We start from the raw sequence: 26,284 nt of genomic DNA, 5'->3' as shown, positions 1-26,284 counted from the left end.
GATGAGGTTTGTGTGTGTGTGTGTGTGTGTGTGTGTGTGTGTGTGTGTGTGTGTGTGTGTGTGTGTGTGTGTTGCAGACCTGAGCATGTAGAAGGACCTGAGTATTGCAATAGGATATTTTGATGGCTATCTAAGTTTATGAAGTCAGATTGTAATGAAGGATCCAATTAGTTACATAACTTGGATATCATGTTTTTATATATGTGTTATGTGTGTATTTTGTTATGTAATGTACTGGTCAATTGTAAGATGCCCAGTATCTCAGGTGACCCATCTGAATTTCAGGCGACCTGATTTGGTCTTTTGCTGAGATGAACGAGCACAGGGTTCTTTGGGGAGGTCTAAACACTTAATGCATCCCAGGTCTGGCACTAAAGCACATACTTGAAATACCCCAAAGATTAGTACAAAGGGAAATACCCCAAAGAAAAAGTACTAGAGGAAATACCCCACATCAAATTAACATTAGGCCTACACATCCAGTGCATTTCCCCCTGATAAACATTGAAAGACAGCTTCATACATTCAATTTTTATGGAGCTATGCAGAGAATGGACTGAACTTCAGTTGTGACACGGTAATAACACAGGTCATGAGACCGGTCAGATAACCCAGGTCTTTGTGATTCAAATCAAATGAATACGTTTGGTGTGATTTAACTGCAAGAGATGTAGTGTGTGCCCCAAATAAATAGCTATACCCATTATGGTTCCGTGTGTTTCTGTTTAAGAATCGGTGCTGTACGCGAATGCTAAATCTCCACAATATTGCCCTGCCAGCCCACGTCTGACACTCCGTGAGTGACTATGGCATTTTAGGGGATTTCATTTAACGTGTAGCACTTTCTTCATCTCAATCACTTCACAATCTCAGATTAAACATACAGTAGGGTGAGAGAGAGACAGAGACAGAGACAGAGACAGAGACAGAGATATATATATATAGAGAGAGATAGTGAAAATAGTGAGTGAAAGTATAGCAGATGCTGTAAAGTAGCCTGCCCTGAATGGGGACCTCCTTTGAGCAGGAACAGAGAAGTGCCCCGTAGGAAAGGATCACTTCTTTATTCCTGTGGTTTGTCGGTGGGGGGCCTTACGTGTGTGTGTGTGTGTGTGTGTGTGTGTGTGTGTGTGTGTGTGTGTGTGTGTGTGTGTGTGTGTGTATGTGTGTGTGTGTGTGTGTGTGTGTGTATTCTTACTTAGGAATCACATGTTATAGGCCAACTCAGAACAAGGCCAAACCATGATAAAAATACCACGACAGTGATGAATAATGAATCACACAACCACACACCTGTATCTTCCTCAGAACTGGTTATACCCGGTCATACTGCAGGACAGCTGCAGATCAGCTTGAGCTGAAAGAGAGCCACATATTAACAGCAGCACTTCCCATTTTAAAATGGTACTTGCATTCATCAGATATTATTCAATAGGGAATACTTCCCCCCAAAACCGTGTATCTTATTTTTCAGTGAGAAACTTAATTGAGGATCTTAACACTAAACACTGAAATGTTTGCTAGAACTAGAAGAACCTAGTTCAAGACGGCTATCACTATCAAAGATCAGTTAGGTGTCTTCTGCATCACATCTTCCATGTTAATAGTTTGTCATGTTACAAAAAACACAAAGAGTCAAACAAATATCTGTGTCAGCAAAATGTATTTCGCCCAAGCTGAAAAACGTTCTGATGCAATGACAGGCTACTTTTTTCATCTGAAAACATTTGCCTCGCTTTCATTTGGGAAATCCCTCTAATCTCTTGTGTGGCAGCAGTCAGACACAATTAACAAACCTTCCGGCTGATGATGCAATAGAGTTGGTAGCACTTTCAGTTTCGAATGACATTGCTATGTTCAAATTGCTATGCTCAACATGAAGATTATACTACTTAACCCGCCCATAATTCTTGAGCCCAGCCTAGTAAATCAACGTCACCCTGTTTTGGACTGCAGCAGCTATAAAGCAACAGCTCACCAGCTAGACACTGGGGAAAATTTATAGATCAACGCAATGCAAGTGACGGAGGGACATTCATCGACAATGAATAGGTATTTGCCTGATTACATTGTTGTGCTTGGACAAGGTCTGCAGCCTACATTGACTCGTGCATTTTTGTAATTAGTCTGTCACAATGACGTTTAATTTGTGATCTAGGAAACTGAGTTGTAGCGAATTATGGGAAGAAAAAAAAAAAAACCTTAACTGTAGCAATGCAGGACTGAGATCGCATATGAGTAAATACGACACTGCACTAATGCTGAGAAATGTGAAAGTAGTGGAAGCATACCCTAACCTACATACCTGTGTTTGTACCAGCTTCAACAACAGACCTCAGTTCGGTCGCTGGCTGATACAGCAAGTTAATAGTGGGCTGTATGAAGGCTTATATTGGCTCGATGATCAGAAAACAACTTTCCGGATCCCATGGAAGCACAACTCCAGGAAAGACTGCAATGATGGAGATAACAGGATATTTAGGGTAAGCTATAGCTTCTTTATGTTTTTATCAGCAAACATTTTCCACATTTGAGCGCCAATGTGGCTTACATTAATGTTAATGTGTTAAAGGAATGGGCATGCGTCAGTGGGAAAATTCACGAGAATCCGAATGACAAAGCCAAGTGGAAGACAAATTTCCGCTGCGCGCTTTCCAGCCTCAAAAACCAGTTCAAACAGTTGCACGACAACTCCAAGGGTTCAGTGGACCCCCACAAAGTGTATCAGCTCATCGCTCAACCTGAGTACAGATGTAAGATCCAAGCTACCCCTTGACAACTTGTTGCGATCTTTAATGTCACTGCTCACGTATTAACGAGGTTCCCTTTTTAGGCAACTTCGAAAATCTTCCGGTGGACAGTTATCCAATGATTGAGGACATCTATACTGCTAACCCAGCGGATTTCTCACCTGATATCATGGTAAAATACTTCATATTGAAACGACTGCAAATAAGTCATTCCGTTTATTGAATGAGTTCAAATACATCTTAAGCCTATCAGCCTGTATGGCATGCGTCAACGATGCCCTTTCATTGGTCTGGATCAATAACTTGACTTGAATTTGCAGGAGCAATTTAAATAGCCATGCAGCAGCTTAGCTACAACACAATACTTTATTATCATACTTACAGGCTGATGAGCTGCAGTTGATGAACATCACCCTTGACCTGAACCCACAACCAGGTATGTCAACCAGCATCTAGCCTAACATATTAAGTAGCCTTGGAAGCAACATTAGATGGAAGACAAAGAGTAGGCCTACATATGGTTGTGTTTTCCTTTCAGATGCACAGCCTTGGGTTGAGGACTATGCTCCAAACAATCAAGTTCTGCCAGAAATCTACCCTCTCCCACCTGTGCCAGTGGAGCAGCCTCAGCAGAATAACGTACCTGTTGCAGTGGTCGAGCCATACTATCAAGGTAAATATTAGTGCATATTGATGTAAGCATTATAGAATGACTCTAGTCTTACCAGCAACTCTTAGGTGTTAAAGTCATGTCAGCAAACAGCTGCAACCACATTATTAATTACAGATTGATTGGAAAATTGTTTCATATCATATGAGCCAGCAGCTGTTGTACTGTACCCGGTGAACAGTGGCACCATGCACATCATGCACTGTCCAAGGGTCACCAAGTGCTGGGGAGGGCATCATTTTTTCAAATAAATCATATGAGTGTGCATAGTTTTAATGTAGACTGCTTTTCACTCTACAACATTTACGGCATAAGAATATGTATTCACACTTTGTTACATAGTGAGAACTGTGATACTAAGCCTATACTTACTTAACATGTTGTTACTCTTTCTTCATTGCATTTTCAGCTTCTCCTTTGCCTCCCATCTGTGAGCTGGAGATCTCCATCCACTACCGCAAGAAAGAGGTGCTGAAGAGGAGGGTGTCGGCACCTCTGGTCCAACTCCACCACCGGCGCGAGATCGGTGACCTGAACGGGCAGGCGGTGTGTTTCCCCAGCACAGAGGCCGTCGTGGACCACAAGCAGGTCATGTACACCAATCGTCTGCTGGAGAGCATCCAGATGGGTCTACTGCTGGAGGTGGACCACACGGGCATTTACGGGACCCGCCAAGACATTCCCTGCAAGGTGTTCGCCAGCACCAGCAATCCTGCAGAGAGCCAGGCCGAGGAACCCAGGAAGCTGGGGAAGAACGACCGGGAGCCACTGCTCATTTGGGAGAAATTTGCCAAAGGTGAAGGCCCTCATGTACATGCATCTTCAAAATAATGTGATGACTTCAATCTAATAACATTCCTTTTCAAGCTTGTCATTCTAATAATCGAAATAATTTGTTTTGTGCAGAAAAACTATTGGCAAAATGATTGTCTCTTCCTGTGAGGCCCTGTAAATTTGCATTATAAGCTTGTGACCAACTTTAAATGGTAGAAAGAAGGGTTGATGGGATGTGCAGATATATACATGTTTATTTTATTTTGAACTAATCCAAAATGTCTATACCACCCTGTAGACCTGATGGAATTCAAAGAAAATAAGCGGGGGTCTCCAGATTACTCCATCTACCTGTGCTTCGGGGAGAGATATCCAGACGGAAAGCCCCTGGAGAAGAAACTCATTGTTGTCAAGGTAACTTGTTGCTCTGGTGTTTGTACACAGTCTGTAGATAGAAAACAAAGTGGCTCAGCTTGAGCTTCTCGCAATGCTAGTCGATCAAAATGTTGTTTCAGGAGCACAGAATGGAGTGGTGTAAACTGACTGACGAAATGCAGTATCAACAACCTTTGGCCAGAATTGTGTGCCCTAGTTTTTAACATACATCCCCCTCCCTCTCCCCCGCTGCATCAGGTGGTGCCGCTGATCTGCCGTGAACTTCACGAGCGTGCACAGATGGAAGGAGCCTCCTCACTCAACTCTGGCGTTAGTCTGCAGATCTCCCACAACAGCCTGTTTGACCTCATCAACGGCACCTTCGGCCTGCCTATGCAAGAGTGACCTGACTCGAAGGTCCACGAAAGAACTCATGCCGTCTTCCACCGTGCTTCTTCAACTGACAAATGATTTCTAGGGCTATTTTCAATATCTGAAATATCAAAAAAAAAAAAAAAAAAACCTTCACTCCACTGTCTTGTCACTGTAGTTTCATGGCAGCTTCTCTATCATAATTATATTTGACATACATTATAAATGTTACATTGTGGGCCAGTGTCCACTCCACAAAGTTCAGATTGTGAATCAGATAATCACTTATGCAAGGGGTGTGCAATGTTTATTGCATGCTAGAAGTGTGTTTCTTTGACCTTTGTAGTTATAATGTTCTCTTGAGAAGAATTTCCTCTTTACCCTATGGGTTGTAAATATTTTAAAAAATATATATATACTTACTTTTCAGTCCCTGCTCTGTTTTATATTTTTGTTATTTGAAAATGTCTATGATTATGTGATAAACACATGACACATTTCTTTCTGGCTATTTCTCTTTATCCACTGATGAGTTTCACGTGTTGAGATGTGTAACATATCATCTGACCTTGTGCAGTTCCTTCCTTATTGCCTCTCCATTGTGGTTCTCTTTCTCATGCGGGTGTTTTTTTTTAAAAACACTTTCAGAACAATAAAGCTGGTAAAAGAGGAGAAGAATGACTTGTAGTTTCCATCTGTCTTTTTTATTAAATACATAATTGAAGAAATATTTACAAAACACTTGGGTGAAACCTCCAGTTGCAAGCAGTTTGTACAGACACTGTTCACTGTGGGTGCAGAGGATGCAGGGCTTTGAGGAAAACAGGGGTGGTGGGAGGGAGTCCATTCTGGCTACTACTCCTTGGATGTCTCGGATAGCAAAATCTGAATCCCCATTGGTTTCCTCCTAACAATGTCGCCTGCAGGAGACACCCAGTCTACATACAATTATTTTCCATACATTTGACTTGTTCAATCAATGGAAAGGAACAATTTACCTCTATATCTCAATCCAATTAAGCAGGGGGGGAAATGCTAAGGCAATACACATAATGGGCCGCGGTGTTACTAACTCAGTTGTCACAATGATCGTGTTCCCTCATCTCCATACTTCAACTGCCCCTAAAAGGCAAACTTTCATGGAAAAAAAAAAGATACAAAAAAAAAGACAAATACATTCAAGTCACACCACACAAACTCCTCAATCCCTTCACACAATAACGTTAAAGAAAACAGACACCGCTAAAAGAGAAATAAAAGGGCCTTTAACTAACCCCCCACCTCTCATATTTACACTCAACTTAGTGACTGTATAATCATGCAGTGCAACTGCACAATACACTACTCTGCCAGATGTGGTGATATCAGTCAGAAAGTACTTTCAGCAAGCTTAAAATTACAACGAAAAAGGCTCTCAAACTAGGATGCATTTCAAGTTTGTGCTTCAGTGATGTACCTGGGTAGGTTAACCCAAAGAAAGGGGTAAACCTCCTAAAAGAAGAGTCTTGTGGCTTCATTGTCCTAACTGTACAAAACCAATAAGCTTCCCTTTTAGGTTTTAACACTAACCTTGAGTTAACATACCTAGGTTTATCAATAAACTACCAACTTGAAACATCCCTGAAGCATGTGAGAAGAATTTTACACGAGGCTGAGAAATGGAGGCGGTTGGATACAACTCACAGAGCTGTAACTTAACATGACATTTCCTATGTAAATGACGGGCAATTTTACATAACTTCTTCCTGATCTGAAGCAACCATGTCCAATTAGGATAGATTTACAGTGTTCTCAAGACCAAAGCTACGCTAATTAAGTAAAAGATAATTAATATTGCACATTCTGACTGAGTTATCACTCAATTGAGTAAAGTCTCTCTGAGAAACACATGCATTCAGTGAAGAGACATCCAGAGTAGATTATTCAAAGAGAAACGACAAACAGAAATCAACTACTTCTTAAAAAGTTATAAAACGTGCTGTCCACTAAAATATGAACAGTAATAGTGGGTGTTAGAACACTGCTGGCCTAGCTATGCTAGATTATGTGTGTTCTTCATCATAGTCATGAGTATCAGAGTGAAGCTGCTGTTGTTGAGATCCAGCACACGATGGACGATGCTTCCAAAAAAAAAAAGGCCAGTTTGGGTTAGCACACACATCTCCTTTTGAGTCGCCGTATCCAGATATTGCTATGTCTCATTAAACACACCTTCTCTTTCTCCTCTCACACTGCAGAGACAAACTTTGGACGTGGACACCCTGCCACCCCAGGATGTGGAGAACCCTAGCTAGAACCTAAAGGTTGCTGCTAGTCATGGTGGTGATTTATCCAGGAGAGTAAGAACCACAGCAGGTGCTCAGACGAGTCTAAATCCACTGATGGTAATAAACCATGACCAAGACGATCGCTGCTCCACATGTGCGTTTACGCCTTAGGGATCCAAAGAGGTGGAACCAGAAGAACGAGTTGGTATGCGTGATTTCTCATCGACTCAGGGGAAAGTTGATTGTGGTAATAGAGGGGATCTCCTTACATGTATACAGGCATGGATTAAGTGAGAAGTGTGGTGCTATCACATGCAGCAAACAAACGGTGGGGTATTATTGTACAGAATTGTTGTATTATTGTATGAATCGGGCTTTCTTGTGCACCTTTACACACACAAACACACACACACACACAGCTGACAAAGCAGTTGTAACCCCTGTGTTAACACGTGAACAAACACGTACACATACACTCTCTGTCTCACACACACACACACACACACTGAAAAGGGGAAAGGCGTGGGAGAGCTTATGTAATAGAGGACATGGTTTCTCAAAGCCCTTAAGTCACCCAACAGGGTTATGTGGTGGGAGCAATGATATATAAAAAAAAAGAAGAAAAAAAAGCCTATTAAACAACCAAACAAGTACATTAGAATTTGATCGTGTGAGTAAGAAGACTTCCTGTCCTCACGTGTGGGGAGGGATTACTCAGCCCACTTATGAGTCCTCCTCGTCCTCCGGCTCGTCTGCACCAAGCCCACTCCCGCTGGCCGCACCCTCCTCCGGCTTCCTGTGCTTGCGGGCGTGCTTGTATTTATCCACGTAGGCCTTCACCAGGTTGGCCACCTTCACAGGGTTAATCTCACCGCTCTTGCTGTGGCACACCTAGAACGTAGAGCGAACAAGCGAAAGAGATGTCAACAAAAAGCACCAGCACCTGATGCTGCTGCTGATAACCAAAGCTGCTTGAACTCGAGAGTCATTGTCACAAAGCATGACATTATTACATAGCAGGACTTTACAGTCTGTGATACAAAATGTCTCACTTAATGACCAGCTTTGAACAGGGAAAAGGGCAACACGTTGACCTAAATAATATACACATATGAAAAAATATAGTACTAATAGTGATTAGTTTAAAACAGATTGATATGAATGATTTAATATTAATTCATGAAATCTTGAGATCAATGTTTTTAATGTACTGTAGCCATTTGCCTTTTCCAAGAACAATTCTTAATGTAAAGATACAAATACATTTAACAACGCTTCAAGTTCCAAGTACAATGTACAGAATCTTTTCTTTTTGAATGTATTTCATATCCAAGCGAAATTGGCCTTGTAACTGAAACATCACTAGCAGAATGGATATTAAATCGATTCAAATTGGGACCTTGTAAACGGGAATTGAACCAATTCAGGATATCAGTGGCAATACCCAGCCTGTTAATATATTGCCACTGACCACATATGTATTGACCTAGCATTGCCAGTGACCACAACACTAAGGGCAGGGCAGGGCCTTTCCAAAATACATCACCCAGTACATCTGTCCCAAACACAGGCAGGGTTAGAGATGCCTGATGATCCCTTTCTCTACCTTCTGCACGGCTTTCCGCAGGATATCCTTGTACTCCTCCTTGGTGATGTCTCTCTTCTGGTAGAAGGGCTTGATAGCCAGCTTCACCTCCTCAATGGCTCTCTCCTGCATGTGAAGCTTCTTCATGTACTGCGGACGGGACACAAGAGAGACACGTTCAAGACAGACCGCTCTGGAACAGCCATAGGTAGTTCCTAAGGTAAACTGTAGTTGGGGGTAACCATATCAGTTGGCCTGTTGAGGTCAACAGATAGGTTAGCCACACCAGTAATACCGAGGGGGAAAATCCAGCACAAACAAGTTCATGCTTTACCTGTGAAATAAGCAATTCATTTAACAGACAGCTTTCTCTGGTCCAATAAATATAACTGTGACATAATATGTCAACATAATTATTTTAGCTACACCTTGGTCTTCCATAAGATAAATACTTTGAGTTGTTTTATGTAGATATGTAACTTTTTGTCAATGTGTTCTACATCAGTTGATGGCTAAATACCGTACATTATTCAGCATGTCAAGTCAAACCATTTTTTCTGTGCTATATTTATGAAATGTTAGCCTCATCTGTGAATTTCAGAGACCCATGACAAGTGACAACATTATCATTCATACTGTGGAAGGCAGAAAGTGTGTTGACTTGGAAGGAAATTCCACTGCAACTATGAATACATTTTATCAGTGAGGTCACTACGTTTGAAACAGAATCACTGCATCACACCATCAAAAAATATCACAAACAACACACCTGATCAGAGATTAACCTTTGACCAGTGAAAGTACTTTACAGCATTCATTTGGCCTTATCAGGAGAGCATAGGTAACATATTACATCCGATTATGAAGACATTATGTGTAAATAACCAAACAGAGTAACATTACTCCAGTTGATCTTTTCCCAGTTTTCCCAGTGGTTATCTCCTACATCAAGCAAAATCCCAGGGATTTCCATTTCCTCACCATGTCGTTGCGGGAGGCGTCTTCCTCCCCTCCAGGATCAGATGCCGCCTGTCCCGAGCCTGGTACTTCCTCCTGGGCCAGAGAGCCTGAGGCTGAGGTGGGGGTGACGGCACTGGCTCCCATGATTTCCTGTGGGACCATGGCAGATGTGCACAGAGAAACAGGTCAGGTCAGGTGCAAATCCAAATCACACCACTGGTCAGTGTTCTCAGGTCAGCCACACTCTAGCTCACAATTAAAAGGTGGTCCTATTAATGAACTGCTTGGTTATTGGTTTTGACCTAACCAAAGGGTAGGGGCAGAAGCATCAGCTTATATAAGAGAATGTTATGATTATCGGGTTGACACTCAAGGGACATATATTTTCCTAAACCTTAAATATTATTTTTTAAATTGTTCTGGGTTCATTTGTATGTTATGTTCACTGTGCATGTAGGTTTAGCAGACAAGTGGGTGGATCCACCGAAACCAAAACGAAAAAGACTTTCCATGTCCATGCTTTTCCCCCCCAGAAAACTAGGGTTGTTACAAACATAGCAACATATCTGAAACTAGTCTCTGTCACACGTTCCTTTAACTTTGAGATTTGTGAATTGTGTGTGGTCTGCAGTACTGCCAGATTCTCTAGAATACACACACACCCATACCCACACAATTATTTTTTTTCCATTCAGCATTCCTGACGGCCAGACTCTTCCCATTTCTGTGTCAAGTTCAAGTTTCGTTTCATCTGAAACGCTACTCCGATGACTTCCGCCTCACATGTGCATGCAGTCTGATGCCAAGGACAACCCCTGCATGCAAGATCAGCGTCTAGTTAACGCTGCCACCCCATGGTCATTAAGAGGTAAAGCAATAAGGCTGCAAATGTAAGACACCAGCTTCTAGTAAACTACCTTCAACGTTCTACCCCAGGAATGCAAAATTCAGTTTCAGTTTCATTTCAAGGGGAAACTCCCCTAATCGGAGATGGTGGACGTCCCAACACGGAATTGATGGTGGATAACAATGAGTGCTTGATCAGGGGAATGAAGGCTTAAAGCAGGGGTACATTTTGTGCCTGACATTTTCTGAAAATTTGCAAGCAATTATGTATTTTATCATCCATTTTCACATATTAAATGGCCTGTCTGCATGGGCCTGAATTCAAGCACAGTGACTGGGAACTTTAAAGAAGTTGTGTAATGGTTCAGAAAAATCATCTCGGTTTTAAAGTTATGGTTCGGTTCATTTTTGGTATGGTAAGCCTGTAGGTACTCCAAACCCAAACATGGTCCAAAGGCAAAAAAAGTCTACAGTACTGTTGATTACAGTTAAAGACTGCATTCGGTACACATCAGTATTGAACCTAAATGGCTAGGTATGAATATGTGTACCTGTACACCCCTACTTAACAACCCTGTGAAGATGGGGGTACAGCATTAAAGAGAAAGCAACCTCTGAGCTCGGTTATGACACTGTGTTTCAGATAGCGGAACTTTGGGAAGCTTTAAAAGCAGGTGTTCCTTGGCGTCTGCCAAATAACACAAACATAAACACAAACATAGATCTATGCGTCTAAAGGCTAGCCACAAACAAGAACAAAACCTAGTACTGTTTCCCTTTCTTTGAAAGTTCTCCTCTCATATCCTGTTAAAAAGATCCTGGTGTTCTTACTTACAATTTGCAGACCTACACAGACCTACCAATGGATGGAGCTGCCAACACCATGTCAGGAAGGACAATGGAGTGTCAAGAATGGAGAGATAAAACTGTCCTCTTGCCACAGTGGGCATTCTTTGTGGCACCAACGTACAATACTAGCATACTGAACTACTGAATTTCATGACAGCCGCCATCATCATCATCCCTGGTATCATACTGTATCTAGCACAAGCCCTACTGAGGGGCTAATTTTAGCTCCTCAGTAAAATTAGGACTGATTTAGGACCCATAGCAGAGACCTTGATAATGGTGACTACAAAAAACAAAACAAAGTTATTGTGTGCACATCCCATCTTTTGGCAGTACCAGGACAAATGGAACTTGCTTCAGCAAAATAATGTCCAGCAGGGTTTTCTTTTGTTTTTAGAATAATATTCGCAGGAAGCAAGTGGGAGAGAGAGATGGGGTGGGATCGGGAAATGACCGCAGGTTGGACTCGAATCTGGGTTCCCGTGTGCACTCAGACCCATTCATGGCATGATTGCTGTAGCCTGTTGCGCCACAGCAACCCCCTACCTATCTTTTTTTTAACATTAAAATATGGGAGCTAAAAGCAGTGTTGCGGACATTACATCCTTTTAACAACCGGTTAGTGTGTGCTTCACTTCACTGTGTGCTGAGTGTGTTCACTAAATCAGGGATGGGATAAATGCAGAGACCAAAATCGTTGTATATGCCGAGAAGCCTGATATACATTTACATTGACATATTTGCAGAACAGGTTTCATGGGGAAAAACACCTCACCTGGCTGGACATCTGTTGGCTGGTGTTGGCTGCCTTCCTAGCTCCCTCCAGCTTTTGCTTCTGCTTATAAAGAGCGAGCTCTGGAGACAAGATACAACAAAGAGGACAGTTAAGCCCCTCGCATAACAATTGACAAAAAAATGAAGTCATAACCTTTCAGCCATCCACCAAAGACTACATTTGAAAAGATGGAATGATAGATTAGGCAACACTTGCATCTAGTTTAGGAGTTGCACACCTATGTTGTGCAACTATGACATAGTTGCTTAGATATGTCAACATTAAAGACTCACTGCTGATTTTCTCTCCTTGCGGCCCATCAGGTTCTTGTATGTTCCAAGTGACCCTCTTGACTGGAGGTTTTGACTTGGAACCCACCATTCCCGCAGCATCCTCTGTCTCCTGCTTGTCCGAGCCCTCTACTTCCTGCTTTTCCACAGCCTGGGTGACGACAGTGACATTACCTTCCTGTTTGTCCGAGAGGGCCTCCAAAGTAGCACCAGCCCCACTCCCATCAGCACCCGCCCGCTCTCCAATTTCCTTGAGGTAAAGGCTGTCGAGCATGTAGTCCACATTGAAGTCTTCATCGGCTGATGACTCCTCTTCCTCTTTCACAAGGTCCATTTGGACCTCCATCTTGTCCTCTGGGACTGGAGGAATTGAGGGGCTGATGGCAGAGGAAGTGTTGAGAGGAGGTGGCAGAGAGACTTTCTGAAGGGTCAGACAGTGTTCTGGAGTGTCTGTACCTTGAGGAGGTGGAGGTGGGGGAGGTGGCGGAGGAACCTCATCAGGCCAAATGCTCTCCACTTTGAAAGACTTAGCTACGCTTGCAGACTGAACTTCACTCTTGATCGACTCTCCCTGAACAGAAGCAGTGACAACTTTGCAGTCATCAAGAGAAGACTTCCCAGGCTTGAGGTCCAGTGGCATGGTTGGGTGAATCTTCTCCTCCTTGATTTCTTTGTGGTGCAGCAAATCCTGCTTGAAGGCATAAGGAGAACACATGTCCTCTAGCTCAGATTCGTCCACATGAGGGGACCAAGTTTTTTCTTGCTTGATATCTTTCAGGAGAGCCAAACAGGGCTTGCTGTCCTGCTCCTTACGGTCTTCCGATTCTTTGACAATCCTGAGAGCCCCTGAGAAAGCAATCTGTGTCCCTGTCTCCTTGACCGATAAAGGAAGTTCCTGTTTCACATCTTTAGCTACCTTCTCCTCTTTGGCAGTACCAGTTGGGGCCAGTCTCTTGTGCGAGATCTGAGCAGGGTCCTTATGGTCTCTGGAAGAAGAGGACGACAATAACAACGAAGATGAGGATGTAGATGATGATGTATTTTTGTGGAGGCCTCGGTCTTTCAGATGAGTGCCCTGCGAAAATGGCTCTCCTTTCTTCCTCTCCCTGGAACGTGATCTTGATCGAGGTCTCCTTCTGTCTTTGGATCTAACTTCACTTGCTCGGTCCTTTGACCTCGAAGAGGAAGGAGAGGGAGTCCTCTTCCTCCTTCTTTCCCTGGAAGAAGACTTGGACCTGGATCTGGACCTTGAGCGTGATCGAGATCGACTGTGCCTCCGGTTTTGGACACGTCTCTGGTTGTGGTTGACCCTGCCATCATTCCTTTCTCGGTTATCTTGGCGGTGTCTCCGCCTTCGCTCTGCACTATTGGAGCGTGAACGCCTCTTTTCTCTGGACCGGGAACGTGATCGAGATCGCCTTTTGTCCTTTGAACGAGAACGTGAGCGTCGTTTGTCTCTGGATCGAGAATGTGATGAGGAACTTGTGTGTTTTTTCTCTCGAGATCTCGATCGCGACCTCCTCTTATCTCTCGACCTTGAACGTGATCGCGATCGGGATCTCCTCTTCTCTCTAGATCGAGAACGAGATCGAGAGTGAGAACGCCTTCTGTCTCGAGATCGCGAACGTGACCGCCGTCTGTCCCTCGAACGGGAGCCTGACCGAGAGCGTGAGTGCCTCCTCTTCCGCTCCGAAGCTTTTGGGGCTGGGCTGTCCCCCTTCTTCCTCTCCTTGGACGAGGACCGTTGGTCGCTCCTTCGCACCTCTTCTCCCCTCCTTCCACTTCCACTGTCAGAGCTGTTTGCAGGGGGCAGTTGATGATCCTGCGCTGGGCCATGGCTCCTAGAGGGAGACTTTGACCTGGCGGGGTGTGCACCATCATCGGGCTCTGATTTGACCTCCGTCTTGACCTTCTGGTCACTGGCGTTGGTGTGGCTGGGTGAGGGGTTCGAACTGGAGCTGGAGCTGGAGTTAGAGGTGCTGCTGGAAGAGGAGCTGGGGACAGAGGGTTGCTGGTGGGCTTCCTCTTTCACCCGATTGTTGTCAGGAGTGTTACTGCAGTTGATCACCTGAGGAATTTCACAGAGTTGTTCAGGGTGTTCTGGCATTTCGGATATGTTTGCAAACATGTCTTCATAATCTTCATCATCATCTTCTAACTCAGGCTCTATCTTCATCTGAACAGCAGTGTCTATGTGATCCTCGACCTTCACCGAAACTTCTTCCATGGGCTCCTTTTTCACTGGAGCCACTTCCTCCGTAGCTGTCTCTTTCCGTAATAACTTAGGCTTCTTCAGCCAAAATCCGGGTCTTTCACTGTCTGAGTCAGAGTCCGAGGCAGAGTTTGTGGGGTTCGAAGGGTCGTACACATCCGGCTTGGCTGAAGCATCTTTGCTGTTGGGTTTTGAGAAGAGTATTATGGGTTTACCCTGTTGTTTCTTCGGTGCCCCCGTTTGCGTTGGATCTAAGGGGTTAGATAACCTTCGGGACTGCCATGAACTCCCACTGGCATTGATGCGAAAGCTCACTGAGGACGACGAAGATGCTCCCGAAGAGCTCGGAGAAGAAAAAGAGGAGGTAGAAGAAGACATGGCAGACGAGGAGTTCACGCTGGTGAAAGACGACGATGACGACGATGATGATGATGACGATGCCCCCACCTGCCCTGGCCTCTGCTTGGAGGTCTCGGTGGTTCTACCCTGCTGGCCCGAGCTCGCTCCCTGCTGATCGGCGGTCTGCTGCCGCACCTGGTTTCCTGTGAGGCTGTGGAAGGCGTCTGGGAAGCCATTACTGCTGCTGCTACTGCTGCCGCCGCTGCTGCGCCTGTGCCGGCTGCTGGTGCTACTGCTACTGCTCTCGGCCTGGCCGCTGCCACCGCTGCCGTCTCGCCTGATTTTTGGTATCCGCGGTAACACAGACACATCCACCCACACAGGTTTGGGAGGGGCCTTTTTGGACGCTGGGGGGCCGTCCTCCCTGCGTCTGTCCACCCTGTCCCTGCTGGACGACCGAGGGTGAGTGTGAGCGTGGCCGTTTCTTGTGTCGCTGCCGGGGCCAGAGTGGCTGGGGCCAGGGAATGCGACTGAGCCCTGAGAGGAGCCGGGTCTGGGGATGAGGCCGGGCGGGTGTAGGCCGGAGTGCGGAGCGGAAGGAGACCAGAGACCGGGCAAGGTGGCAGGAGTGAGAGGAGGGAGGATGGGGCCTGCGGCAGAGCTTTGAGGTGGAGAGGTGCTACTGTGAGGGAGCGGCAACAGATCGGCCTCCCCGTTGGGCAGGAAGTGACTCGGACCACTTTCACTCGCACTGCCGCCGCTCCAAGTAGGTGTGGATTTTGGTGATTCAACACTCACTGCAGGACCAATATAAAATAAAAATATGTAGATTAAGAATGGAAATCCATGCCTGCTCTGAGTCAAAAATGAAGCACACTGAGTACAAGAAATCACTACTTTTACAAAAGTAAGGATTTTAAATCACAAAAAAAAAAAAAAAAAACAGTTTCGGGTTTCTTTACCTCAGCAATATCACATCACGTCATATGAAAACATCAAGTGATTGATGACAGTACAAACACAACAAGAACATGAAGATGATAAGATTAGCAGAGCATGACTCACCGGCTTTGATAGCTTTGAGGGTGCCGTCTCTGTTGATGACCACGTCAGAGCTGTCCATCATCAGCATGCTCTGGCTGGAGAGGATGCTACCCAGAAGGTCAGGGACGGGGGCTGCCTCGGCAACCTCCTCCCCCTGTGGGATACTCAGGCCACGCCTGCAGCACAGGAACAGCTTGCGTCAGCTTTTCAAGAAACTCTACTTGGATGTGTTTATGCTTTACATTTGGGCTTAACTCAGGGCTTAATGTTCTTTGTGGACTTAAGTTAAGTAGCATTAAGTGTGAGAGCCTGCGTGAGGGTGTGCGGGTGTGTGTGTGTTTGTGTGTGTGTGTGTGTGTGTGTGTGTGTGTGTGTATGTGCATCCTTGCCTAGAGACGCCTGCAGCCACAGGTCTGGCCACAGGTTGGTGGGAGCGCATGGCGGAGCGGGACAGGCCACGACGCTTCAGCTCCATCAGGGACGGGGCAGGCTCCTCCTCCTCACTGCGCACGCGCGCGCACACACACACACACACACACAATGGACACATTTACATTTATTCTTTAACTAACATCCTAACTTTCATCCAAAGCAATTTACTCATGAGAGATAACTTTATATATATAGGGGTATATATAGGGGACCAATTCAACTTAAATGTGATACGAAGAATGGGTGTTTCATAGATAAACCATTCCCATTTGGCTACAGTGCTTCAAGCTAACTTAAAACTGTTGAGAAATGAAGTGCAATTTGCACAAAAAACAGTTAGCACATGTCTGTAATGTAACAGGTCTTGTTTATTGCCAAGACAAATCCGACATTTAATCTGAACACAACAGCCAAGAAATGCTGCTGTTTCAGTGTTGCTAACATACACTTGATCAAAGTCGTCCAGATCGTAAGGGTCCCCGTAGATGGACAGAGAGGCGGCCCCAATGTCGGCCCGCATGCTGCCCAGCGTGGTCTCTGAGGGACGGTAGACGGAGGGGAGGGAGGAACCGTTCTTGGTCTTCTTAATTCCCAGATTACGGGCGATGCGTCCACGCGACGTGGGCTGCTTTTTGGCCACCTGGAAAAAAGACGTGTTGTTGAGAGCAGCTCCATGAAATCATCATCAAGAAGACTCAAGACTGACAGGTTGACAAACATCATACTAAAACTTTGTTAAGTATAGTACAAGATAAGATGGAGGTTTGGCCATAAGATCTGGTATAATTTGCGAATCATAAGTATTATATGTGACAATGCAATGACTACATCCCTGAAGGCACCATGATTTAGACAATCAACCCCTGTACATTCTACAGTTATTTTTCTTACATTGTTTTGGCTTTAACAACTAGAACAGATACACAAAGAAAACAACAGATATTCACCTTTAGGGCACTGGTGCTATTTTTCTCATACAAGTAGCTTTGTTGCTAAGCAACTTTTGCTCACCAGCTTTCTTCTGGACTTGGTCCTCCTAACCCGTCGTTTTCTCCTCTTCACCCTGGTTCCTGCAGCTTTGCCTTTTTTGCCATCGCCATCACATGACTTGCCACTTTTGGTGCTCTTGCGCCTCACTGGAAAAGGAAAGCAGAGAAGTTACTCAGCGGTGCTACGCGGGTCAACCCATTACCCGCTGGTAAGATGTCTTGCTAATACTGTGGATGGGTTTGGTCAACATCACTACAGTAATGTCCTGTGTATTAGCTGCAGGACAGTGTTTTATGTAACTTTAAAGAGGCAAAACCATATTAATAATAATCTGCACTAAGTATATAGCCCGCATCTCTCCACATTCAACAGGCTTTTACAAAGGCCTGTAGACTATTGAAATTGCATTGTAATTATAGTCAAATCAGCCCAGCAACAGTCCAGAGATTGGTTGTTTTCTTTACGTGGCAGCCTATCTGTAGATCTTTTTCAAATTACACTACCAAAACTTTTTTGATGACCATTATGAGAGGTGACGGACATGCATTGTGTGTGAGGGAGAGAGACTCCAGTGCTCTTATTTCTTATGAGTGTTCTTGAAACAAAGAAACATCAACACAATATTCTATAGTCTGTCATGTTTGGGTCGATGATTAGCGCATATTTTGGCCGCCGGGTGGGGCGGGTCATAAACGCCCTCAACTCCCACATTTCTATCCTGCAGGCTACAGGCTGAAGGGGATAGACAAGATGTCTGCAACACTACTGTGAAAATTCTTAAAATATTCAGTGTTGGGCTGGAGGGAACGTTTTCAAAAGAAAACCAACTCCGTTGTGGTGTTACACCAAAAGGACATCACAAAATGCCCAAATTAATCAAATGAGTAAAAAATAAAGAGCATTCAATTGATGACATAGACATAGAACACAACAGAGACTCATGGAACACAACAGAGACTCATAGAACACAACAGAGACTCACCGGTCCTCCTCCTCCTGCGACGGGCGGGCCGTGGGGTGAGGTCACGCACGTACACAGCTGTGCTCAGACCAGCCACAACGGCGTTGATGGTCTCATCCAGCCAGGTGGTCTGAATCCGGTACCTGGGTGTAAACTGCACACACCAACACACATCACTCTCCATGCCATATTACACCAGTCATACACATACCATGTATATATAAACATATTACACAACAATTATCAATAAACTCACATAGGAAAGTCAAGGTGCTGAACGTCACAAAGATTAATGCAATTGAACACACAAGCTCCCATGAGCACAGAATTCATTCAACACACTCCAGATCAGTCCATATGCAATTCTAAGCAAGTAAGCTCTCTAAAAGCACACCTACAGTACACGTCCAGTGGATTGCACATTTCAATACATTCTCCAAACATTAGCGGTTTTCACTATTAGTAACTACACTTCAGTGTGTTCTGTTCACAACATCAACATCAACATCAACATCAACATCAACATCAACAACTTCTTGTGGGTGCAGACTCAAACAGGTGCTCTCCTGCATCAGACCCTTGTAGGCCAGTAGAAACAAACACTCCAGCCCAGCGAGCTTCTGAGCCAGTTAGTGGAGTTACGGTGCAGTCAGACGCTTGCGTCCACCAACGTTCGTCCGTTGGTTTCCCATTCACTTTACATTGGCTGGACTTCCATTTCATGCCGCACTGAATTGTGGGTCCGATGCGTTGCCTGAGATACGTTGCCTCCGCTAAAAAGTTGAGAAATGTTCAACTTTTGACGGATCGCGCAAGCGCCAGCCAATGAAATTCCGTGTATGCAAATTTTCAAACACTGACAAACCAATCAGTTCGCGTTTATGGAAATGTGACAATATGAGGCATACGTTGCCGGACGCAAGCGTGTGACTGCACGGTTAGAGACTAGTTTGGGAAGCAGCAAAGCGTCATGCAAACCTGTCCGTTGCCTGCGGCGCGTGCAGAGGCTGCGGTGCGTGCCTGGGTGATGCGGTGGCGGTTCACGCTGGCCCGGACCCGCTCGCTCTGCTGCGTGCGGGCGATGGCCCGCGTTGGCCGCGCGGCGGCGGGCGGATGAAACTGGCTTGTGGTTGGTCGGGCGATAGACAGAGACTCCTCCTCGCTGTCGGGAGCAGTTCCTGAAACAATGGCAACGCAGTGGGGTCAAACCTTGGATGGATGAGTAGAGGCAGCTCTAGTTCAAGCCACTCTTTCTTCAACATCAAATTCAAGAACTGTTCAAGGATTTTCTCAAAGCCTTTTCCAAAAACTTGTAGGACTTAATACAAAATATTTTGAGACAAAAGTCAAGGTAAATTTGATCAACATGACAATTGATAGGGATTTCCATGGCGATAAATTTGGCACCCACAGCAGTTAGTTCAGAAATAGGACACGTCCCATTATGACCACAGCATTGGTGCTCCAGTAATTAGCTTTGCTGATTTCCAAGCAAATGATTCCCATTCTTGTGTTACCGTTATTTCCAAACTATTAGCCGAGGCTCAAACATTGATTTTGCAAAATTTCTTCAGCTATGAGGTTAATACGCGGAAGCAGTTAATATGGTATTAATATGGTTTTGTTTCTTTTTAACTTGCATAAAACACTGCCCTGCAGCTTATAAAAAATGTGGCTAATACACAGGAAACTTCTGTATATATTATGATCACACTGCATACTTACTTGAGTTGCGGCGGTTGTTGGCAGCACACTCTGGGCAGAACCATTCTTCCACAGGCACAGTGTCCAGGGGAGGGGTCAGGCACTCCATATGGTACCTGCCACCACAAGGACAGACATTACAGGACAGGTAAGCCTGGCATTTTAGAGGGTATAGAGCCACAATATAAGGACAATTTCTGTGCCTGAAGTGGTCCGATTTTTTTTTTAAGCCGTTATAAATTACCTACTGTCAAATGCTACATAGTCTAAAAATAAGACTGAAACTTTGAACCCTGATGATACCAAAACATCTGAATCTCAATAGTCCAGTCTTTTGAAAACAAAACAAACTGTTTGTCATTAATAACTATTTTGTACATATTCCGTAAGTTTCTCTGGACAAAACTGTCTGCAAAAAACTACAACCATAACAAAAAGATACATGTAGGAAGTATTATTTCACAGCGAGATTTGTTTTGAAGATATTTGTTTTCCAGCATGTCTGGTGATCATTTAGCATCTTGCAACACTTTTAACACCATGAAAGCCTCTAGACACGTTCCTATCAAAACATTCCCACAGGCACAGACAACAGATGAGATGAGTGATGAGTGCTGTGAAGAACATTTTGTAACCCTTGTGTCTCTTTCCTGTCAGAAGCAATTACTCTACGGATAACGGAACAGTCTTTTCACTCTCTTAAATCACTGCACAGCTTTGAGATTCCCTGGAGGGGATCTAACAAATTTGATACACACAGATGTCAGTCATTTCCTGTATGGATGAGGAAAGCTGCAGAGAGTGTGCGTGTGTGTGTATGAGTGACAGCAGGAAGTAGGAGTAACGGCAGTGGAGTGCTAGCCTGATTACCATCGACTTTCAAAGGCTCTGCGAGACTTTAGTCTGACCAACAGCCTGTGCTAACACGGTTTCTTGCCAGCGCTGGTTGACCCGCCTCCTTTAAGTGCCTCGATTTGCTACTGGTAGATGTCAGAAAGCGGATTGCCGAGTTTAAACCAATAACAACACTCTTTCCTCTGCCTTGAACACGCCTCTACCCAGAGCCGTTGGAGCTGCTCAAAGTTGATTGGTTCTCGACCAAAGGGGGCAGTTCCGCAGATTTCGGGAACTCAGAAATCCTTCTCAATGAGCAGTTGACCAGACCAGCAGCAAAGCCTGAAGGCGTTGCATCACTGGGAGGGCGTGCCAGGCTAGTGGAGTGCATCACTCACCCAGCATCACAGCCATCGCACAGCAGCAGTCGGTCCTCACGGTCGCTGCCACCACACACCTCACAGCTGGTCTGCTCCAGGTCAAGATCCACCTGCTCCTCCTGACCAGCCTTTAGAGGCTTCTGGACAGTGATCTACACACACACACACACACACACACACACACACACACACACACACACACACACACACACACACAATGCATATGAAGGTGAACACACAGAATCCACATCTCTGATTAAATGGAGGGTAATAAATGTTTTCTTTGAGTCTGGCTGACTTCCACTCTGACTTTTACACACTATAGTAAATATTTCACACATTTCTCGATGATAGACCATTACTAAGTATAACAGAGGATAAGGTTAAGGTAAATGGGTTTTGTGCTTATTCTTTACGTCTTTTATATTACTCCACAAGTAGTACAGTCACTTCTTGCTATGGAACTTCATTCAAAAGTGAAAGCAGATGGTTGATCCACTGTGTTCTAAAGAATGTTTGATTCAAGCTCAGTGTGTAAAAATAAAAAGTAAAAAGTTCCTTCAGGACGAAGGAAGACCCTTTCGCTGTAGCGTCGGGGTCCTGTTCGCCCTGTCAGGACTCATTTTCCCGATAATGACCGGAGTTCTATATATTCATTATTATCCCTTACGCAATCAATTATGCCAAACAATGTCATAAACACAATGAAGCAAAGTTCAGTTCATGTCAATGCTTCAACTATCAACTTGACATTGACTGAAGGGCTGTTCACACCAAGAAACAACGGCTATAATGAAAACAACACAAAAGTTTCATTCTAGCTAATAGAAATGGCAACGTCCATACATAAAATCTAACAATAACGACTTGAAGAACGAGATCACTGGAGATTTTTTTCAGAGAGATTCTGAGAACAATATAAAGCTGACAGCCAATCAGATTCTATCAAATTGTAGACATCACATTCATCAACACAAGGAGAGACTTTCCTCATCACTGGTCAGTGTGGACAATCTCTGGTGTGCTTTGTGCGGTGTTTGGTTCAAATATTAACAAGCATCCTTCAGCACCTTTAAACTTATCAGGCTTCATGCAAGGTTACAGCACATAGATAGATGTCAAATAAACTCATAAAACGCAGTCTCCTAAAACCTTGCACACACTCCAGACAATGCATCAGCAACCCCACACTGGCATGTAAGAGCCTTGTGTAGACCATGTAAATACTCTTGACTTAATATTTTCATGAAAACAGTGGTACAATCCGTGTGCATATTGACATAAGACATCGTGCCACCACAAACGCAGGCCCCACAGACTCAACTCTATAGATACTGAAATACTGATTACCAAACACACCTTCTAACCCGTTTCCCCCCGGTTCTGTTGACAAAGCTAATTGCCACCACACTGGTTTCCTTCTCCACCAGCTGTGCAGCGGCACATTCTAGAAGTGTCCCAGATAGTCTGCTTTGCTTCAAATACGCACCAAGTCTATTGTTACCTGCGCCAAGGAGGTTATGTTTCCATTGGGGTTAGTCTGTCTGTTTGTTTGCAAGATAACTCAAAAAAGTTACGGAAAGAAGGAAGTAATTACTACATTTTGGGAGGGATCCATATCACCGTCTAGATCCAGGAGGCAGTTATGTTTTTGCTTGGCAGAGGCGATAGATCGGGGTAGGCTTTTCCCCATGATCGTTCTACTGATTCTGGTCTGCTTACCATTTCACACAATAAGTGACCAATTACCTCACCTCATTACCTAATTGATTATCTGAAGACATACCATCAGAACTTAATATAAACCAAAAAATACTTACAACTTTCTGGACTTTTCCTCCAAAACATTTCCTTAGACAGATGGTCTTGAAGACTATCCTGTCTACAGGGCAGGAATTTGCATTCTGACAAGAAAGGAAAACAGGACAGTGTAAACTATTTGAATGCTCATGCTATAAATTCATAACATCTAACAATGTTTAACAAATATCATGTATCAGAAGAAGTTAAAGATGTTTTCAAATATCTTCTAAACAACAAATCAAGAAAATGATTCGAATCAAACTCAGATAAAGGGCTAATGAGTGTCATTCCTGGCTAATAATGAAGACACTCCACCACGCACAGCATTGCCATATGGGCATAGTGTCGCTTGGACTGGTTATGGGACAGGCTTGTGAGTGAGGAGGAGGGGAGACGCACCTTAGACCACTCCAGAATGCAGTCCAGACAGAAGTAGTGGGCGCAGCTCTCAGGTGTGGCCACAGGCTGCTCGTGGAAGGAGTTGAGGCAGATGGGGCATTTCTCCGAGTCCTCGTCTGAGCTGAGGTCAGCCAAATCCACAGCAGTTCCCCCAACTGCCCCCTCGAGCTCCTTTCCTCCAACCTCCTCGACTGGCGAGGAAGAGAAAGTACATTAATGGCTGTTTCAGGAAAGGAAACTTAAAGCACTGACTGCAGTGTTATCTACAATGGGTCTACTACACACGCCATCGCAACTCGAAGTAAGTAGGATAGGTATATTTTCTCTTTTGTTGTTACCTGGTATGTTACACTAATCATTTATAATAATGTGATAATGTGGCAATGCAAAATAATCGCAGCTGCTTGCAGCTGTCTCATACCATCACTGTCATCCTCATCCTCCTCATCTACTTCTCCATCAAGGTTATCTTCCTCATCTTCATCACTCCCTTCACTGTCAGTCTCTTCTTCCTCCGATTCTTCCCCCTCATCAGAAATGTTCTCTGAAAGCAGGCAAGGAGTCATTTAACACAGAGGCCTCAAACCACTTACGAATATTTCCATAAACATGACGGAGAGAGCAGAGAAGGAGAATTGGTCATTGTTTTTGTATGACCATAGCTGTTAAATAGGCCTGAGGGCCTACCCACCAGGGCTGAAGAACTAACCGTCAGAAATAATGGAAGTTGCCGGTCGCTTGCCCTTGCCATGGGAAGCGTTTCGGTTGATCAGCTCGTCCTGGCTGTCCTCCTCGTCCATGGCTACTCATCAGAAAACCTTCGTTGCACTATTTTACCAGTCTGGGAGACAACGGCCACTACAATAAGAAGATTGCATGCATAAGTTCTACTGGTCTATTGTCAAACTGCTGGTCATCAACCCATGGTGTGCATCTGTCGATACAATCGGAGGTACAGAAAGATATGGATAATTCCTGGTCATTTGATGCACTAAATAGAGCCTGTTACGTTTCCACAACAATAAACGTTACTTTGAATACTACACTTCTGGTCTTTCATAATTCTTGGGATATCAAGCTAACATATAGTACTGTTGGTGTAACTATTGTAACTACACCTACCAACCAGCATGGCAATCGCCTTTATCAGTAATGGAACAATTGTTTAAAAATCAAACAAGTCCGTGTGTTAGTGGCTGAGGCGCGTGTCAACAAAACAAAACAAATTCGTAGTCATACGGGTCAGTTCGAGGACAGCTAGCTTCGATGTAGCCAGACAGCTAACGTTAGCTAAAATTCTCGTGTAGTTGAACATGCGCTATTTTTTACTTACACACTCGAAGCAGTGCATACAGTGCAACAGAAACACCTGACATCACAATATAAATACATTAATCATATGCAAAATCAAAATATCCTCAAACTGGTTACCCGTTTAGCAAGAGGCTAACCACTGGGCCCAGCAAACACTTTTGACAAAGTGAGTACCGTCAGCTAATGCTAATTGGCAAAATAGCTACCCATTAGTCATTTAATTAGCCTTGGGAAGGTGAAACATTGAGAGTAAAATAGCTAAACTGTTTTCACTGCCATAACTGGAGAGATATATTCACATACCTCGCCAACAGGATATACTATCACCTACACACGGAAACCTGTAAAAGCGTCTCGGCTGACAGGGCTAGCTAGACAACACGAGCGCTTGATAGCAGGCTAGCACGCTAACGTTAGCAGTTATCCTTGTTTTCAGACCTGAATCTAATTTTAACTCAGCTATGCTTGATATCATGCTGCTTTGTAACGTGTGTACTTTATTCAAAAGTATTACATATATATATTTTACTTAAGGAACATTTAATTCATTTGTCCATATGTCAAGCACCTACCCTAAATAGTTGTGTTAGTAATTAATTTTTTTAATGGAAAAAAGTCCGCGATTTGTGCGTTGACTGACGCTGCCGGCTGGGAATAACGACGGAAATGGCTGATCGCACTCAAATCACTGTGACACTCTTAAAGGGAAAGTAGGCTTCTTAAACGCATTGCTATTAAGTAGCCTACTGTTCTTATCAGATAGTGAGTTAGTTTCCATTTTTGACACGTTGCCACCGCAACTTCAATGAATTATATAATACTGCAAATTGCATGTTGTTACTCATTTTGTCATGCCAAACTGGTGAATCCACTCTCATATCCCCCTGCAGGTGAATTATTGGAAGTCTGCCTTCATGTCTGTTCCATGCACACTGTTGTAGAACAAGTGTACACAATGTCCTAGAGAAGAGATGGCATGTTTCTCTCTCTCTCTCTCTCTCTCTCTCTCTCTCTCTCTCTCTCTCTCTCTCTCTCACACACACACACACACACACACACACACAAGCTTGCAACCTGCATATGTTTATGTTAGCATACATTCAGCCTTTATTCTAAGAAAGTTGCAGGCTTATTATTGAGTTTTTGCTTTTCTCAGATTAAACATTATCCAATAAACAATTAACATAGGTTATTTCATGTGATTTATTTTGGCCTCATTATTTGGTATTAGGTTATCACTAATAGGCTAAAAGAACACATATTCTGAAAGGGAGATGCAAAAAACAACAGTCTAATTCTATGCGGTGAGCAAGGTTCAAATAGCCTAGGCTTTTTCAGGCTTTCTTGGTGATGATGTTA

The 26,284-nt window shown here is 44.1% G+C and overlaps 2 protein-coding genes across 4 annotated transcripts; one reads left to right on the top strand and one right to left on the bottom strand.

The window, feature by feature from the left end:
* Nucleotides 1-1,956: 1,956 nt before the first annotated feature.
* Nucleotides 1,957-5,619, top strand: irf7 (interferon regulatory factor 7). The gene is made up of 9 exons (XM_062547529.1): nucleotides 1,957-2,052; nucleotides 2,321-2,483; nucleotides 2,573-2,753; nucleotides 2,834-2,922; nucleotides 3,135-3,186; nucleotides 3,289-3,423; nucleotides 3,830-4,216; nucleotides 4,493-4,608; nucleotides 4,828-5,619. The coding sequence occupies exons 1-9, from the start codon at nucleotides 2,015-2,017 to the stop codon at nucleotides 4,972-4,974; spliced, it is 1,308 nt and encodes a 435-aa protein (XP_062403513.1). The 5' UTR covers nucleotides 1,957-2,014; the 3' UTR covers nucleotides 4,975-5,619.
* Nucleotides 5,620-5,638: 19 nt separating this feature from the next.
* On the bottom strand, nucleotides 5,639-25,565 carry phrf1 (PHD and ring finger domains 1). Of its 3 annotated transcripts, none has more exons than XM_062547528.1 (18): nucleotides 25,498-25,565; nucleotides 24,321-24,469; nucleotides 24,033-24,155; nucleotides 23,612-23,802; nucleotides 23,230-23,313; nucleotides 21,428-21,561; nucleotides 20,217-20,311; nucleotides 19,470-19,669; nucleotides 18,513-18,645; nucleotides 17,552-17,676; nucleotides 16,987-17,180; nucleotides 16,498-16,611; nucleotides 16,130-16,284; nucleotides 12,517-15,861; nucleotides 12,224-12,303; nucleotides 9,775-9,903; nucleotides 8,815-8,943; nucleotides 5,639-8,099 (listed from the first exon to the last, which is right to left on the bottom strand). In XM_062547528.1, exons 2-18 carry the CDS (start codon nucleotides 24,409-24,411, stop codon nucleotides 7,932-7,934), a joined length of 5,490 nt encoding a protein of 1,829 aa, XP_062403512.1. In that variant the 5' UTR covers nucleotides 24,412-24,469; nucleotides 25,498-25,565; the 3' UTR covers nucleotides 5,639-7,931. The 3 variants fall into 3 exon arrangements, with proteins under 3 accessions (XP_062403512.1, XP_062403511.1, XP_062403509.1); XM_062547527.1 differs by lacking the exon at nucleotides 25,498-25,565 and adding an exon at nucleotides 25,229-25,322; XM_062547525.1 differs by lacking the exon at nucleotides 25,498-25,565 and having other exon boundaries at nucleotides 24,321-24,607.
* Nucleotides 25,566-26,284: the final 719 nt, after the last annotated feature.

This window comes from Sardina pilchardus, chromosome 10, assembly GCF_963854185.1.
Source record: "Sardina pilchardus chromosome 10, fSarPil1.1, whole genome shotgun sequence".
NCBI lineage: Eukaryota > Metazoa > Chordata > Actinopteri > Clupeiformes > Clupeidae > Sardina > Sardina pilchardus.
This window is presented reverse-complemented; position numbering and strand designations above follow the sequence as displayed.